General features: G+C 37.3%; 1 protein-coding gene across 1 annotated transcript; it reads left to right on the top strand.

The window, feature by feature from the left end:
• The first annotated feature begins 11,397 nt into the window (after window positions 1-11,397).
• Window positions 11,398-12,455, top strand: LOC110723567. The gene is made up of 2 exons (XM_021902915.1): window positions 11,398-11,523; window positions 11,886-12,455. The coding sequence occupies exons 1-2, from the start codon at window positions 11,448-11,450 to the stop codon at window positions 12,284-12,286; spliced, it is 477 nt and encodes a 158-aa protein (XP_021758607.1). The 5' UTR covers window positions 11,398-11,447; the 3' UTR covers window positions 12,287-12,455.
• The last annotated feature ends 5,955 nt before the right edge of the window (window positions 12,456-18,410 follow it).

An 18,410-nucleotide genomic window follows, 5' to 3' on the forward strand; every position in this document is an offset into this window, starting at 1 on the left:
GCCTCAAGCATTAACTCTCTTGCATAGCTTTCTCTCTCTAAACACTGTTTGACTTCGGCATCGGAGGGGTCTTCCTCGGATCCACTCCCAAGGCCAGTTTTACGTGTGTTTGCTGTGTAGGAAACCTTCGGCCCAACATCATTTGGACCGGACTAGTCTTCATCCACTTCATTGGACCTTCGACAAGGTCCCATTGTTTTCACCCGAAACAATTTGGCGCCGTCTGTGGGGAAGACTTTCAAAAAATCTTTAAGCCAATCAAAATCATCTTATAAAAATCTTAGTAGCAATGGCTAAGAATCGCAAGAACAAGCGAGTAAGTCAAGGAGCAGGCGAAAGGCCTAAGACTCCTACACCATCACCTTCTCCGGACCGGAACTCCTCTAAGGGTGCCAGTTCGGGAGAAGCATACCGAGAGGATTCCCTTTCTCCCATAATTCACCAATCTCATCATAGACCGAGTCCTCCTTGGTCTAACAAATGTCAGTCCGATCGTAGGACTCAATCAGTGCCTCAAAGCGGACCTTTGAGTATTAACTCTCACTCTCACACTCAACCGAGGACCCCTTTAACGGGGCCTAGCTCGGAAGAGGTGGCGAGAGCGCTGGCGGTTCTCATGGAGGCGATGAGGGCTCAGAACATGCCTCCTCTTCATGACCGAACTCCTCCGCATACCAGGCATCAGTGGAGGAAGCTCGGCCAGGATGGGGAGAAACCTCCCTCCTTCAGGGAGCTGGAAGAGTGGAAAGAGGACACCTGGAGGACTGAAAGAGAGAGGAAAAAGAACCCCCACTTTTTCAAAGGATCTTCTACTTCTCAGCCAGAAACTCACAAAAGCAGCAGCTCTGCCTCTCGGCCAGAGACTATTCGCCGAGGGCGGCCAGAGACTGTTCGCCGAAGCGCCCTTGACCGGCTCGGCGGCAGGGAGCTGAGTGTGCACAACCGCTTCTCATTCCCTGTAGCCGAGGCCCGAACTTCCCAACCAAGGACGAAAACCACTCTTACCTCTCTAAGAGGGCAGAGCGCGGTCCCTTCGGCCAGGAACAAGGGCAAGGCCGTGATGCTTCCTACCAGTTCTCCATTCGAGCAATGGATTCTAGAAGAGCATGTGCCGACGGTTAAAATCCCGTCGCACATTACATACAATGGAAATTCGGATCCAAAGGACCATATTGCCTCTTACGAAGGGCACATGCATCTTTGCCACAGGTCCGAAGCGACCTGGTGCAAATATTTTCCCACCACTCTCAAGGGGGTCGCGCAAGCGTGGATCTCCAAGGGAGTAAAGGAAGGCTCTATAACGGGGTGGGACGACCTGTCTACCAAGTTTAAGAACAAATTCTCCACGACAAACCGCCGAGAAAAGACCACTGCAGAGCTCATGGGCCTGCAGCAAGGGGAGACCGAGAGTCTCCGGGATTACCTAACTCGTTTCAGCAACGAGTCATCCAGCGTTTCCTAGCTGGACCAAGGGCTGGCTGTCTTTGCAATGCAGAACGACCTTCAGCCAGGAAAGTTCATCGACTTCATGGTCATGCATCCCCCGCAGACCCTAGAGGAAACTCTAAATGCTTCGGATAAATTTATCCGAGCCGAGGAGAGGAACAAAACAAAATCCCAACCCCAATCTGGGGGCGGGAAGCAAAAACAATCATTCGAAGGCAAAGTCCAGAAGGCGAAGGGTAAGGCGAAAGCCTTCGAACAATCTTCGGCCAACGAGCCAAAGAAGGAAAAATCTGCTCCCTTCACGGGGAGATACGAATCCTACACTCCGCTGCCCCTTCCGCGCGCTAAAATTTACAGCGTGACGAAGGAAGAGCAGAGTTACAGGAAGCCGAGACCGCTCCCAGAGTGGTATCACCGCAAAAAATAAAAATCATTGGTGTGAGCCAAAGAAGTGAATAATTATTGTGTTATGGAAGGGAGCAAATAAGGGAAATAAACCAAGTTTAGTTGATGTGTTCCATGCGACTCGTAAGAAAGGGACCAACTTTCCAAATGCAGAGACGAAACAAAAATATGTATGTTCATTGAATGCTTGATTTAGTTCGAACTTTGATTTTTTATTTATGAATATTTATTTTAATTTGGACATGATGATTATATTATTTATTTTGTAGGATGAAATTCGAAAAAAAAATCGAAAATGAACCATCACTTTCTCATGCACAGGTATATATATATATTATTTTTTGTCATATATTCCATTACAAGAATGTAATTTACTCCCTATATATATTGAATAATTTGTTATATGTAATGTTAAGATGTGCAAAAATTAATGTATATGAAAAACATGTAGGTTGCACAAAAGGTTTTTAAGTCAAAGTCTCGTGATCGGGTTGTGTGTTTTGGAGAAGGTATAACACTTAAAGAAATAACAGGACCACAACCTAGCAGAGTGGAACTTCAAACTGAGTTGACAACGGCAAAAAAACAAAATCAAGATCTAATTAATCTCGTGGACACGGGAGAAGCAGAGAATGATGAGCTCAAGGGACGAATGAGCGCATTTGAAGCTGAATTAAAAGCATTCAAGGATTTTATGATGCAACAGCAACAATAAGTGGCTGCTACTTAATTATTGTCAATAATAAGACTTTTCTTATGTTTTTTAGGCTTAAGGACAACATTTTATAATTAGTAAACCTATTGTGTTTCAATATCTAAGCAAAAGGCTTAACTCTCACGACTAAGTGTATGTGATTATTGGTTTCATCAATTTTTAAGGTCAAACCTTTTGTGATAAATAAATTTGTCATTGGCTATGTTTTTTTTAATGTCATTAATTTTGATTTGATTTTTTTTTTTGTGCTAATTAATTTGATTTGATAATGTATGTAGCTACCTTTTTCAATTACAACAGATTAGAAATGCCTCTTGTTATTTGCATTTGTAGTTAACAACGAAAAATTTGGTCGTTATAGATTCAAATTCAAATTTTATATAACCATTCAACAACGGAGATAATTGGTCGTTATTGTCTAAAAGTTTGTTGTTGTAAAGATTAGATATTAACGACAGTTACTTTGTTTGTCATTAATGTTTAACGACGAAGTAATAAGTTGTCGTTAACAAGTAACGATGAACATCGTCGTTAAACCCAATAACGACGGAGCCTGTTACAACGAACAAACGACGAAAATATTTCGTCGTTAAATGTTTTAACGACGGTTCAAAGGCCATATAACGACGAAAATATTCGTCGTTAAAGACCCTTTTTCTAGTAGTGAAAAGGCCTCCGAACCACTATTTTCTACAAACATTTGCAACCTTTACTCTTTCATTTTTTCTTTATTCTATCTACTCTTCAGGGGTTTCCTTCGGCCCTTTTCGAAACCTTTGCCCTCAGAGCATCAGGTTTCGGATTGCCGATAAGCTCGCCTTTTTAAAGAACACCAGTCTTTCAGCTGAGGCGAAAACCTCAGTAAGACTTGTTCCGTAAGGCAATGAGTCCATGGACAAATCTGGGATATTGCCTTAACTGAGCCCTGTATCCCAGAAAGCCATTATTTGAAACACTGCCTTCAGCTGGCCCCGTGTTTGAAATATCCATTTTTTCAGATAGACAGAAAATCAAGAGCAATAGCATAACTGATAGAAAATAAACAAGGAAAAGAAAAATGATCTCAGAAATCTGAAGATCAAGTCTTCAAATCTCTTGGGCGGGGGGGGGGGGGGGGGGGGGAAGAGGCACCACAAGTGCAGACTGCCTCAGCTGAGACCTCGAAGCCGAAGCTTTGTACTTAGCAATTTACAAAAAAAAAAATGGACTCTCGTTCAAAGCAATCCAAATATTCAAACATGCAAGTTCAAAGCAAGGCAATAAGAGAAAAATGTCAGATTCATAAATGGAAATCATGCTCGGACAACGAGCTACAAGCATAAGTGTTTTAATAACGAGAATGAAAATATTGGCAGCCGCCCACAAGCAAAAAATAACAGCTTCCGAAATATGTACAAAAACAAAAAGTAAACTATTTTACATCAAGGCAAGCTGAAGCAAAAAACAAGGCAAAAAGAGATATTCAGAAAGCGGCAAGTTTAAAGTTAAGCACATGTCGATCCGCAAGATTCTGAAGACGAATGCCCGGAGGGTCAGGCTGGTCAGTAACGCCTGGTCCCTGGGCAGTCTCAGTTCCAGCAGCAGAGGAGGCAGGTTGGGCTCTTGTCTGGGCATCAGCGACTCTCTGTTCAGCCTCCAGCTCCCTTCGTTCGGCTTCCTCCTCGGCTGCTTCAGCCTTTAGAATCTCGAACTCAACGGGAGTAGGGTACTTCATGTGTGGATCTTCGGGATCTTGAACCCAAAGTGCGCACTTAGCCCAATCCAGCGATGGCTCAGCATGGAGAGCCAACCTTCGGGCCACCCTAAACCCATTCGTGTAGCCCATCTCATAGTCTTCTTGGGTGTAGAGACGAACCCGAAGCTGGACTTCAGCATCAGCCAACTTCTTTTGACTCTCCCCCAAATCTTTTTTAGATTTTTCTAACTCTTTGGAGAGTTTGGAGGAGGAGATCTTCTTCTCATCAAGCTCTGATTGGACCTTTGAAGTTTCGGCCTTGGCTCGGGTCAGATCATCTCCCTTAGCCTTCAGCTGATCCTCCAGACCTTTCAGCTTCTGATCCTGGTCCTTAGCAGCAGCTTGAGCAGCAGACAGTTGAGTGTCCCTGGCCTGATGAGCCTCTTCAGCAGCCATCCTGCTAGAATCAAGGGCTTCCAGCCTCTGCTCCACCTCCTGGACCTGCTCAGCCGCTTCGGCAGCCACTCGGCGTGAAATGGTTGCCCTGAAGCTAGGAATGTTGAAGGCCCCAAGCTTGTTGATGACTTTCTCCCCTGCCATTAGAGTGGGGAAGACTTCAGTCTCCATGGCGTGGCAGAAGGTCTGAAGGGCTTGGGCAGCCTGCCTCTCATACTCTTCGGCAGCGGCTTGTTTCTCTTCAGCAGCCTGCTGCTTCAGCGCCGCCAACTTTACCTCTTCCTGGGCGATCTTGGTGTCTTCCTAGACATGCTCCAGCTTGTCCTGGAGGGTGTCTATCAACTCTACAGTGAGAGTCTGATTGTGCACAACCTGATTACAGGAGCACGTTAGTGAAAAACACACACAAACAGAAACAACTCTGAACTAAAGAGTTGAATTAAGGGAGGAGAAAAATAAATGGCTAAGTACCTGCATCAGCAGTCGCTGGTTGTCTCTTGCAAGGTCAGGGACCCTTCGGCTGGACTCACTCATTCCAGCAGTGGCCTTCAGCGACCACACCCTAGCTCGATCTACCTCGGACATACCAGTAAGGTCGCCAAAGTAGCCCGCAGCTCCTTCTCGGTTTTGGCCCCAAATGCGTTCCCAAACTGATTCGGGGATTGTGATGCGAGGGGCCGAGAAACCTAGGTCTCCAGAATTCAGCGTCTGGAATGAGGGAAAGGAAGACGAGGGAACCTCCTGAGCCTTATCCGGCTCAGCATTCTTTTCCTCTTCAGTGGAACCCAGCTGGTCTCTACCCGGGGCAATAATGGTGACCTCTTCTTCCTCCCCTGGATCGGGTTGACAGATCAAGGCGTCAACCTCCCTCTCAATATCGCCTGAGAAACCTTCAGTAGTGGGTTTCTTAGCGGCTTCAGCAGAGTGCCCTACAACACTCCCTTGATTCAGATCTTCTCCTTGAACCCCCCCTTTCGGGTCGAGAGTTCTCTGGTCCACCTCCATTTCTTGAGTTTCAGGAGGTGGAGGAGGGGTTCGAGGAGGCGGGTTTTGTGGCGGAGGGGGAGCCCTCGGCGAGCCTCTGCCTTCATCAGGTTCCCTTATATGTATGCCTCCAGTAGGCATCAGCCCCGTCTGAAACTGACGAGGACCCAGCACTGCTATCCTCCTCCTCCTCTTGGCTAAGGGTTGTTCGTCCATTTCTTCAGATTCAGATGAAGGCGAATCTTTAGGATGAGCAGGAGTTTTCCCTTCTCTCCTTCCGCTTCCTTCCTCAGACTGCAGAAATGGGGGGCATTAAAGGCTTGAGTAAAAAAAAAAAAAAAAAAAAAAAAAAAAAACAACAAAAACAGAAAAAAGGCTAAGGAGCTCACCGAAACCCTCGACTGAGCTTCAGCTGCAGAAGTACCCTGCTCGGCAGCACCGGACGTTCCTTCACCTCCTTCCAAGGAGTTAATCGCCCTGGTCACGTCTTCGGCTGTCTGAGCAGCCCGTGCTTCTTCGGGTAATAGGGGACTCAAAGGATCCCGCTTCTCCCACCAAGGCTTCTGCTTCAAATAATCTGCAGCAGCCTCGATCTAAAGGCCCATTGAATGTAAATGCATCGGACGGTCCTTTGGAGCAGTGATCGTCGGAGCTCGGTCTAAGATGACCCTTTCAGCGTTCACGCCCAACCGATTGTAGTCGATACCCGAGGTGGCCTCGCTCAGCTCTGAAAAGGCGAAACGAAGGTTAAACTGAGGGAATGAACATAAAAGTAAGCAATAAGAAAATAAATAATACAAGTCCTCGGCCCCAGCCGAAGGTACTTACCGCCTCTGTGCTTTCGGCTGAGGCCGACAACCGCCAACATCTTCTCTTGGAAGACGTAATGGTTACCCGGAAGCCATCTCGTTGGGATGAACTTCATTCGGCCGGTTCCCCTAGGATTTTCCTGCTTCCCGAAGAAACTCATCTGTTCGTAGCTGGGATGACGAGCGGCGTCAGGGTCTTCAGGACCCAAATCCTGCATGTTCGGACCGGGCCTAGAGAGATAACGGGGAGCCCCGAAAAAATGGGGGTGCTCCGGATCGGCGGGAAACCTTACCCAGATCCACTGGCCTCTCCAATCCTTATCCGAAGAATCGTTCGGCCACATAGTCAAATATTGTGGATGACTCTCAATTCGCCACCAGCTAGGCCCGTGATGACCATATATGCTCTGGGTGTTCTGCACCAGCTTGTGCATCTTTCGGAAACAGTGTCAGTTTGGTTCAACGGAAAAAAACCGACATACCCAGAGATAGGTCATCACCCGCCGAATGCTGACAGGCGTTAATTGGCACAAGGAAATCCTATACTTAATCAGAATATCCCTGACAAAGGAATCTAGAGGGAACCGAAGCCCGTACTGCAGCTGCCGAGTGTACACCCCCACATACCCAGGGGGTGGACGATAAATTCTGTCGGTTGGTACGAGCATTTGGCACCAGTGCCCATCTTCCTCAAAAATGCCGTAGTGCAATTCTATCTGTTCGGCAAACCGATAGGCTTTGGCATGCCGAACCCACCAGGAGTAAGGGGCATTTTTTTATCATAGCTCGCTGGGCTTCGGCATTTCGCCACTCAGCATGCCCAGGGAGCAAGTTCTAGAGCACAGCGGGCAAATCCTCTACCTGCTCTGCGTCATCAGCCCCGATGTCTTGCTGGGGTGTCGTGGCGTTCAGAGGAACGGCCGGAATACCCCTTTCCGGGTCTTCCTCGACTCATTCTCCATTCAAGACATCGGCGCGGTCCCTGGGGTCCCTAGCCTGACCCTGCCGTCCAGGTTGACGCCCTCTTCCTCGAGCCATAGTTTAATTCGAAGGGAAGAAGTTGGGAAAAGGGGAATTCTTTCAAAAATTTAAGAAAATCAAGGGAAATTCGAAGAAATTTACCTTTAAATAGGTCGAAATGTGCCGATTAAGTCAGTCGGAGCAACAGATTCAAGTGCCAACCTTTGGTTCTGGGGTATTGAGCGAAGTTTTCAAAGCGAAATATGGCGTTTCTGTGGAAATTCGAGTGTGAATCGGTGAAGAAATGAGGAGAGAAAGAACAAATCCGGCCTTATATTTCCAGAAAGAGGAATTTTGAAGGTCGAAATGTTTAATCCCTCTTAAATGCCTCCTTAAGTAACCGTTAAACACACTTCTTTCCAGTTAACTGCCCATTATCCGTTCAACTTCCCACTAATTATCCTAATTACAGTTATTTCGTTAATGACTGTTTAAAATTTAAATCTTTTGATTTAATTAAATCATTTACTTCCCTCCATTTTTATTAAACTCAAACCCGACCCGTCATCCTTCCAAATCGAGTCTGGGGGGAAAGTTGTTTGGGTTCAATTATGCTAATTGGGCCTAGTCATTAATTGATTCAATATGCCAAGGTCAAGGCCCAATCCTCCATCTTGCCAAGTCAACATAAAGTCAAGTGGGCCAAATGGTCATGGTCAGCCCATGACTAAGTATAGCCCATTCATTCTCCTTGCCAAGATAAGGTATAAAAGCCTACAATTACATCATTTATCATTAATTCACATTAAAGCCTCAAGCATTAACTCTCTTTCATAGCTTTCTCTCTCTAAACACTGTTTGACTTCGGCATCGGAGGGGTCTTCCTCGGATCCACTCCCGAGGCCAGCTTTACGTGTGTTTGCTGTGCAGGAAACCTTCAGCCCAGCATCATTTGGACCGGACTAGTCTTTATCCACTTCATTGGACCTTCGGCAAGGTCCCATTGTTTTCACCCGAACCATCATGTATGATAAGTTAACGACTATTCTTCAAATAAACTTCTTAATAAAATCAACTATTTTCACATTTTTATCACAGCTATTTATTTATTTTTATTTAAGCAACTACTTGTTAGTAAATACTTTAATATTATAAGGGCCATGTTGCTTCATATAAGCACTATTGCATGTCTTTTAATGTGGTATAAGTTTAAGTATTCATAACAAAAACATTTGGAGTTTAAGTATTCTTAATGAAAATTTTCGAGTTTATTATTTTTTTAATTGTCAATCGAAATTATAACCAGGCTTTATTTTTCCTATATAGTATTATGAATTAAAATGTTAAATCTATTACTCTATACTAAATTAGAGTGTTTTTTAAGGGAATTATCTCTCCTAAACTCTACAAATTATTATTATTATTATTATTATTATTATTATTATTATTATTATTATTATTATTATTATATTAGAAGCGTTAATTTTCCTAGAAAATACATTATATTTTTTTATTATTATAATTTTTTGGAGACTATTATTATAATTGACTACTGTGTCACATCTCTCTAGAGACTTCTATATTTAATTATCAATTAATTTTAAAAATCGAGCATGGCTCAGGAATGAATTCTCTAGTTATTTATTGAAACAAAAAAAAATTAATATAAGATAACTTTCAATTTTTTTTAAAAAAAAAAGAAAATTAAGAAGAGAAAACTGCCTTTCAAGTCCATCCTACCCCCATAAAAGACCTTTTAAAACTTAAAATAAATACTTCATCTATTTTTATTTTCAGGTGCATCACTTTTTCATAAATAAAAATTTTAATTTAGATGCATTACTTTTCTTTTTAACTAATATATTAAATTTTCTTTATCTCTCTCATATCACACAACCCCCCCCCCCCACGAGGGATCGGAGTAACAATATTGTTAATGGCCACAAAAAATATACAAAAGGACCCTTCATAATTACGGCGGCTGCTGAATAACCCTAATTATTTGCTGATTAGTAGAGTTGGTTTTGTACCAAAATGATAGTCAGAGCTATTACAAATGAAAGTGTTGAAGCATAATGGTTTTGATGTTGAGGAACTTGAACTAAAAGCAAACTCAACTAATAAAGATTCTCTAGTGTGTGATTAGTCAAGGTGCATAATAATCTTGGTGATTGAAGAACCATCTGAATCTAAGAAGACATGAAGAAGATCTTTATTGAAGAAGTTAAACAAATCAGAGGAAGAGTTCTCTAACAAGAACTAAGTTCCCTAACAGGAACTTGAAGACTAGCAGTTAAGTTCTTTGGTGGAACTTGATATGCTTGGAGCCCAAGTAATTCATCTAATCAGAGTGCGGCGCAACAATAATAGTTAAGGTTTTATTTTTAGAAATTATTGTTAATATGGTAAGTAAGTTAGTGCACGAAATTTAATAGAAACGTGATAAGTTTGCTTGGTAAATAAAATAAATATGGAAAATAATAAAAGATAGATTTTAGGAAAAGATTTTCTAAAAAGATTATTTTTCTCTAAACTCGGTTTATTAAGAAAGATAAGTCTTCTTAATAAATATCTTTTATACTTATTTTCGGAAAAGATTTTATTCCACTTGATTTGCTAAACCGTGTTTAAAAGATAAGTCAAGTTAACATATTTATCTTTTTAGAAAACCTACCTTCTATACAAGTGTTACTTGTATAAATAGTAGAGAGCAAAATGTTTTAGGTTTTTGTGAGTTTATGCGTGGAGAAATCACAGTGCTTTAACTGAGTAAGTTTACCAAGCTTTTAACTTATCATATTAGTTTCGGATTTCGTGCAATGCTTACCTATCATAATAGGCGTCTTATATTTGTATTGGTTGGGTTATTTGGGTGATATTTATAGTTTGTGTTACATACAGTTTTGTGTAAGCTTCTTGGTGAGGCTGTGGGTTTTGTACTAGGGTGGTACGAGTGTTGTGTACTTTGGGAGTACGTGTAGTATTTTGGTGGTATGAGTGATTCTAAGTGTGGTGCTTAGATTGGGTAGGATAGGGTCCTATCAAGTAGCAAGTCCGATCCAGTGAGGAACTTGTAGTGAGGAACTTGTGAAATAAAGGTCTGTGTCTAATAGGTTGTAACTTGGTGTTTGCCCTATTATAGTGAAGTGTTTTGTGTTTGAAATCCCTAAGGTAGGGTCGAGGTTTTACTTCCAGTTGGGCGCTGGAAGGTTTCCTCGTAAAATCTGTGTGTTTGCTTAAGTTCCTTTATGCATTGTTTATTTATCCACAAAAAGTAGTCATTAGGAACTCTATACAATTCACCCCCCTCTTGTATTATTCGTCTCAACTAACAGAAAGTTTAGCCGTATTAGGCTGCACAATGATTACAAAATGTTCTAGAATGGAAGCTTCATATCGAAGGGAGCTAGTAGTTCGAGGTAGAATCGGGGACTGGCCCCTGCAAGCCAAGGCTATGATTTACTCATTCCTTTGATCATTAATATCTTTAATTATATTGTGTATTTACATAACTTATTAAAAGTCGATGATATATAACTACACTTTGAGACGAATCTAACAATTTTATCTTATGATACTATATTTTATATATAAATCATTGAGAATTATAAAGATATTAATGGTCGAAATAACTTATGGCTAGTTATATGGTTGTATCTAAAAAAGAGAATACTAATTAATATACTATAGTAACTTAGTAAGAGTGAGTTATGTAAATAGTTCAAGTGATCGAAATTAGTGTAGTCGCATCCATTACTAAAAGACGTGGCTGCAACTAAAATATGTTGTCCACCAAATTAGCATTAATAACAAGCTGGACACGTTACTATCAATAAGTCACGATCAGCTTATATCTAATGAATAATTGACTAATATAATTATCCAACCCTAATAATTAACATCTATCTCTATCACTAGAGCAAATTTGGAAATCTATAAATACTAGTATCCGATGCTAATGAACATAAACTCAGCAACCTTTCTAATTTAGTAAAAAATGACGAGGTTTACCACCAATTCCGTTGTCATAGCCGCCATTTTCTTCGCAATAGTTTTGGCTTTTACAAGATCAGGTTGGTTCAATTCTTCTATTTGATTTAATTTCATGTCAAATTGATTGTTTTCCATATTTTTTTTATTAATTTTTTTTTAAAAAATACATGTTTATTTGATAAACAAAAAATGCTTATCTAGTTGCATTTTTGTAAATAAATTAATAACTTTTATTAAATATGAGTCTCATAAATGTTGAACGAAAATGACATGATGACTGAGATCTTATGTTTATTTATTTACAGAAATGTCACTAAATAAATAATTTTTGTTTACCACGAAGATTAACTGCGCTCCCTCAACTCAATTTTTTTTTATAATAATTAATTATATTAAATGTTGTTTAATAATTTGTGTTTATTCATGTGCTATGTACTTCCAGCTGATGGTTCATATGATGGCGAGCAGCAAGCAGCTTATTACTCGCCGACAAAGTCACCACCACCACCACCACCACCACCATCTAACCCTACATGTAGGAAGTTGCTTGAACTCTGTACAAGTTACGGTGCTTACAGTTGTTGCGGAGGGTTTGTTTGCGGAGGTAGGTTTGAAAACCTTCCTGTAGGAGTTGGAGTGTGTACGCCTTCGAATCAACCACCACAGCTACCAGCACAAGAGTGTCAAATTGCGCATCAACTTTGTCAGCCTTATGGTGATTATAGCTGTTGTAAAGGATTAACCTGTGTTCATCCTCGAACACTACCTCCAGTCGCGGGCATTGAACCCGAACAACTGATGCTTCCTCCTGGTGTTGGGATATGCGAGCCGATTAAACTTTAATCTAAGATCACAGCTAGCCATATGAAATGAGATCAATGGCCTTCTTCTTTATGTTATATTTAATTTCTATTATTGTAATTTGTTTACACTATTGTATTTTGAAAAATTTGTAGTGTTATTTTGAAGTTGTATGTATCTTTATTTGAGATTTATTTACTCTATTAATTGAATGTCTATTGTCATTTATAGGATGATTAATTTCATTTTTTGTCAGTGAATATCAACTTAAAATGTGCGGCGGCTGAATAACATCCATGCATACGTATATTGGACCAAGTTAGGTGATCAATATCCAAACAAGGTCAAAGACATGAGATAAGAACATTTTAATAATGGTGGGTTATATAAACAGCCAAATGAGGAAATTATGTCATTAATTATCCTGAAATTGGGAGTGTATATACTTCCTCTGTTTCTATTTAATTGATGTGTTCAATTTAGGCACATATATTAAGGAAATGAGAGCAAGTGAAAGAAAATGATAAAGCAAGTGGGGTAGCTAGTAAATACAGCTCATAATTACGGCCTTTATTGGTATTTGATGAATTGATGGTATAGAATGATGAAGTCGATCTTGGTTCAATAGTTGATGTATTAATAAATTAAATTGATTCAAAGTATGTTAGCATGTAGGAAACAATTTATATTTCATATATGAAGAAAAATATATCCAATAACAGATTGCAAGAACAATAATAATGTTGGTAGTGTGTAATATAAATAATTGTAGCAAGCTGTAATGTACATGTGTATTTTAGTACTAATATTCTCACCACAAACTTGCATGACTGCACGCAAGCGATACCTAAAATAATTGAATTCGTTATATCTTTATAAATAAAATTAATAGCTTTCGATCTTGAAATCGAGCTGTATATATTACATTAAGAACAAGTTAGAACAATGTTATCAAGTGGAATTTCCAAATTTCATTTTCAAAATGGCAAGGAATTCAATCAACTTCTTCGTTGTGACCACCGTGTTAGTAGTTTTGGCACCTGCAAAATTAGGTATATTTGTTCATCCTTTTGTATGAAGCACTTTTTTTTTTTTTTTTTTTTTTTTTTTTTTTTTTTTTTTTTTTTGTCTGTTTAACTTTCTTTTAGATCATTAGATAGGTGTACGTGAGGATATAGGAATGGAGGGATGGTTAATCCCTCCATCTTCCACCCCATATATTACCGTAAAATAAAATAAAATAAAATATGTACGTATATGTAGAGCACAAATTATTATATGTTGTGCCCATCCATCATAGGGGTTACTTCGTTATTGTTATTGGAGTTACTCGATTAGTATTATAGGGGTTTCTCGGTCAGTATGATAGGGTTACTCGGTTAGTGTGATAGGGCAGGGGTTACTCAGTCATTGCATATTTTAGGAGTTAATTTATTCTTTTACATCTAGGCGACTACATGTTGTGACCAGGCGGATACAAAACGCAATATTTTATAAAGCTTATTTTTTGTCAAAACAACTTTATAATTTTTTTGGCAAGCTTTGACCTTAAAGAAATTTTTTTCTTCAAAAAAGACCTAAAGCTAGCTCTTTATGCACCTGATACAAAAGTGTTGAAATAATATTCTTTTAATACACAGTACTTCTTCCGTTTTTTACTTTTTATTAGTTAACACCGTTTGACTTTTACCCTATTCACACAACACGCTTTGATTTGCTTTTGTGGTTTATAGATACAATAAAACATATTCATGTGGGATCTTATTTAAATTGTTTCAATGTATATTTTATTAATATCCACTTTTTATAATTTCACAATGCTGATTAGAGATATTAGTCGTTAAAAACATGCGTTGAAAATGCAAGTGTGATAATAGAAATGTGTCAACAAAAAAAAAAAAAAACAGAGGAAGTATTATTTTTTGAAATTTTTTCTGTGGAGGCGGATGCAATAAGCATGGTGCATCCGATTTTCTTTAAAAAACAGGCGAAATGAACATTTAGTTGTTCAGTAAAGAACATATAGTTGTTTTATAAAGAACATATTGCTATTTTATAAAGAACATCTAGTTTTATATGTTTTTTTTGTAAATCTAAAGAACATTTGTAATATTAGTAAAGAACATGATAATATTAAAGAACATTATTCATATAGTAAATGTACATTTGGTATAAATGACTATGTATGCATATAAAAAAGTACATTTTATTGTATTATAATGTACATTGTATTATATTCTAATGAACATATATGTTATAATGTTGGTTACATGTTTAATGTACATTGTATTATTTGCATCATGTAAGTATATGAAAAAAACATTTTACTGTATTTTAATGTACATTGTATTATTTGAATCTACAACTTTTTCTAAAATTGTCTATTTGCTTGCTTTCTTCTTCAAAAATGGTATAGTCGGACGATCTTCTTCAAGAACTTCATTTTATTTCTCATTGTAACAACAAAATAACATCAAAATCGCAATTAATTCCCAATAAAATCAAATACTACAATTTTCAATCAAATTTATAAAAAACAAACACTCAAACTCAAAATAAACAAGTATGAATGTCAAATAAACAAGTATGAATGTCGAATTTGGTCTTACCTTTCATTTTTATTTGTCATCTTGAACAATTTTGGACTCAAATTTCGTGAAATTTTGTTTGAGGTTTGAGGAATTTAAATGGGTTTGAAGTTTTGTTTGGAGAGAGAAAGTGAACTTTTGGTAAAAAAAAAATTGAAATGATTGTAATTAATGTATGGTAAAAAAAATAATTATAGTACTGTTTATCTATTTCATTATACAAAAATAATAATTATATCATTATACAAAAATAATATACAAAATTGTTGCACAAAAATATGATGTACATTATAAATGAACACTATGTTCTTTTATATATATGTCCATGTACATTATAAATGAACACTATGTTCTTTTATATGCCCATGTACATTAGTATATACATGCATGTTCATTCCGCCTTTTTGTACTTTGGAGCGGATGCACCATGCGGATTGTGCATCCGCCTCCACGAACCAAGCTTTACCCAGGTGTACCATGCACCTGAATTTTGAATTTCAAATTTTAAATGATGCTCTTTATATGACTATATAATGTTCTTTATAAAAAAAAAGAATTTCTATTCTCTAAAATTATTTGACCTAAAAATAACTTAAGATTTTGTTTTTAAATTTCAAAATTTAATTAAATTTATAAATTTGGTTTTCAAAAATTTTAGTTTTCAATTTTTTTTTTATTTCGTTCATATTTTTCACCTTTAATATATATTTTTACAATATTCGTTTTAGGGTTGGTATATATGAATTTTTTGTGATGTTCTTTATGTGATTTAATAATGTTCTCTATTAGAAAACATGATGTACTTTATAGTTGTTTGTAATGTACAATTATTTTTTAAAACTATACCTTTTTCCTTATCACCATAATTATATCATATAATGATTTTTATTAGATTTTTTGATAGTTTATTTTAATTGTCCATGTTTTTTTATTGTAATTGCAATGTACTTTTATCGTCACATAATGTTCATTGCTTATTGTGAAATGTTCTTTGAATTTTGTATTTGGATCGTGGTAGGTATATATATAAGTTATGTTCATTTCATAATATTATCATGTTCTTTAATAATATTACAGATGTTCTTTAGAACTGAAAAAACTGAAAAACAATTATCAATAGAGGGGATCTCAAAAGAATATCGTCATCAACCTTCACGATCTTGATTTAAAAAACAATATACGTAGTTAGTGATAATTCAATGAACATACAGAATAAATCAAATAACATCGAAGCAAAGAACATAAAGGATAAAAATAAAGAACATTCATATAATTGTTCAATAACTATAATAACGAACACAAGTAATTTATAAAGAACACCATCTTCAACATTTGACAAAATATAAAAAACATCATCTTCAACCTTTGACAAAATAAAAGAACCTATCTTCAACCTTTGTCATATGGATCTCAAATTCATAAATATCAAAATTGAAAAAAAAACAACGATATTTTACAATAATTGTGCAAAATAATAACGAAATAAAATCAACCTAATAAGTAAAATCCTGAAATTAAAATCATAACAAATAAAATCAAATTACCTTAGCTTCTCCGATCCATCTATTACAATGTTCTCATAATTTGCTCTGTATTTTTCTCTCTACAAAATTTTTTATAAACTTTATTCTCTCTTAATTCGAAACTGAAATATGGTGAAATTTAATTTTAAAAGTTATGTAAAAATGGAGAATATCACGTTGAATCCCATGAATTGTGGAAGATATTGATTTTTTTTTTAAATAACTAACTGACAGCTTGCAAATAAAATGTTAAAAACACATCATTTAACACTAGGTGTACCATGAGCATGGTACACCCTAGTGTACTATACAATTTTCACACTTTATAAGATATTGGAGTTACTCCTACTATTGTCAATTGGTTAGTGAAAACTCCAAAACCTAGTTTGTGGACCAAATTCTCCTCCTTCTTGTTCGGGTTGCCCAAGCCCATTTCATATTGTTTCGAAATTTAACAGTATTACCTTTCATCTTATATTATTACTTCATAATAATAATTTCAAGTTTGATTCATTGATCACTTTCTAGTTGAGGAAACGAACTTAGACATGGATCCCCTATCCTCGGGGTTTTAGGGACTCGTTCGATTGAAACAAGAAGTTGGGGCTAATGAGAATCAAACACTGGCCTACCATTCCAAAATCATCCTCTTTAAATTTAAGCATCCTTTTTTAGCCAGTAATTTGTTTTAGCTAGCTACTTTCTAGTTTTGTAATTTGATCTTTATGTAATTGATAATTCATATGTAAGGAGTACTTGTTCTTCCTGTTGATTTATGTCGAGTACTTTCTCTATCTCAATTTAACTGCAATAATGTGAAAATAGTTAAGATTAAGATATGGTAAAGATAGAATTCCTAACGCAATAAAATAATTAAATTCATAAAAGCTAATAATAACTCCCTCCATCTCAGTTGGTGGAATTTTTTCACTATTTATGTATTAGCTTTGACCATAATTTATTTATAACAAAATAATAAAATACGTTGTTAGATAAATATTATATAAAGTTCTATAATATAATTTTTATGATAATTTTTATTAAAATTTTATCACTTGTATATAATAATAAAGTCAAACTAGTACATCGCCATATGTGTAAAGTTGACTGTGTCAGTATTTAGGGCTAAACCATGAAAATGCAAGACATTTGGTATTAGACTAATGAAGAAAGTACTATTGAGGCAAGATATTGCCAGCAAGCAATGGACACTCTTATTGCTTGGAGTCTGGAGCGCCTTCGCGGTAAGCACCCCACGGTTACTATGTTTACTTGGCTACTAGTAAAAACTCGCTAAAGTACGAGTGATGTGGATGATAATTGCAGATTAAAAAAGCAGATTAAAAAAAAAAAAAAAGGTGTAAATAACAAAGTGAATCAAACAAGTGATAACATTCATTCAACTTAAAGAAGCGCCCAATTGTATATATATGCAAAGATAAGTTCAGCAAGATAATTGACATGATTATAAATTAATTGAAATAAGAAAAGGTAGTAATAATTGAAACTTATATATGAGTATGTGTATGTTAAGACATATTCTTCCCAAACAACACATGTAAGGTGAACGAAAACGACAAACTCCTTTCTTCTGCCTGCTCGTAAATTTAGTCTAGTCTAGGATTAGCTCTTCTTGAATATGGCTAGTTATATTCATCCTAGTTCCTTTGTCTATCCCCACTATTTAGGAGAGTACTTTAATCCTACTTCCGAGCTTCATGATGAGGTGCCTGTTAAGTGGGACAATTGTGTAATAGGCAGAATTTGGGATGAACGTGAATTCTCAGTGCATTTAATTCAGCGTTTGGTGTCAACATTTGTTGCGGAGCTACTGAAGATGCGGATGATTTAGCTACGTGTAAGAAATCTCTTGATAAAATAAGGCGTCCTTTAGAGTATCGATTTCGTCAAATTCATGAGGACGGTGGTTGGGTTGTGTTTGGTCCCATGGATTTAGATTTATACTCCTCTGTTCTTAAGGGAATTTGTCCCTCCCCGGACTCTTGGACGACAAATTTGCTGTTTGGCTTCCATATTGATGAAGATCCCTCTACA

Source organism: Chenopodium quinoa, unplaced genomic scaffold (assembly GCF_001683475.1).
Source record: "Chenopodium quinoa cultivar QQ74 unplaced genomic scaffold, ASM168347v1, whole genome shotgun sequence".
NCBI lineage: Eukaryota > Viridiplantae > Streptophyta > Magnoliopsida > Caryophyllales > Amaranthaceae > Chenopodium > Chenopodium quinoa.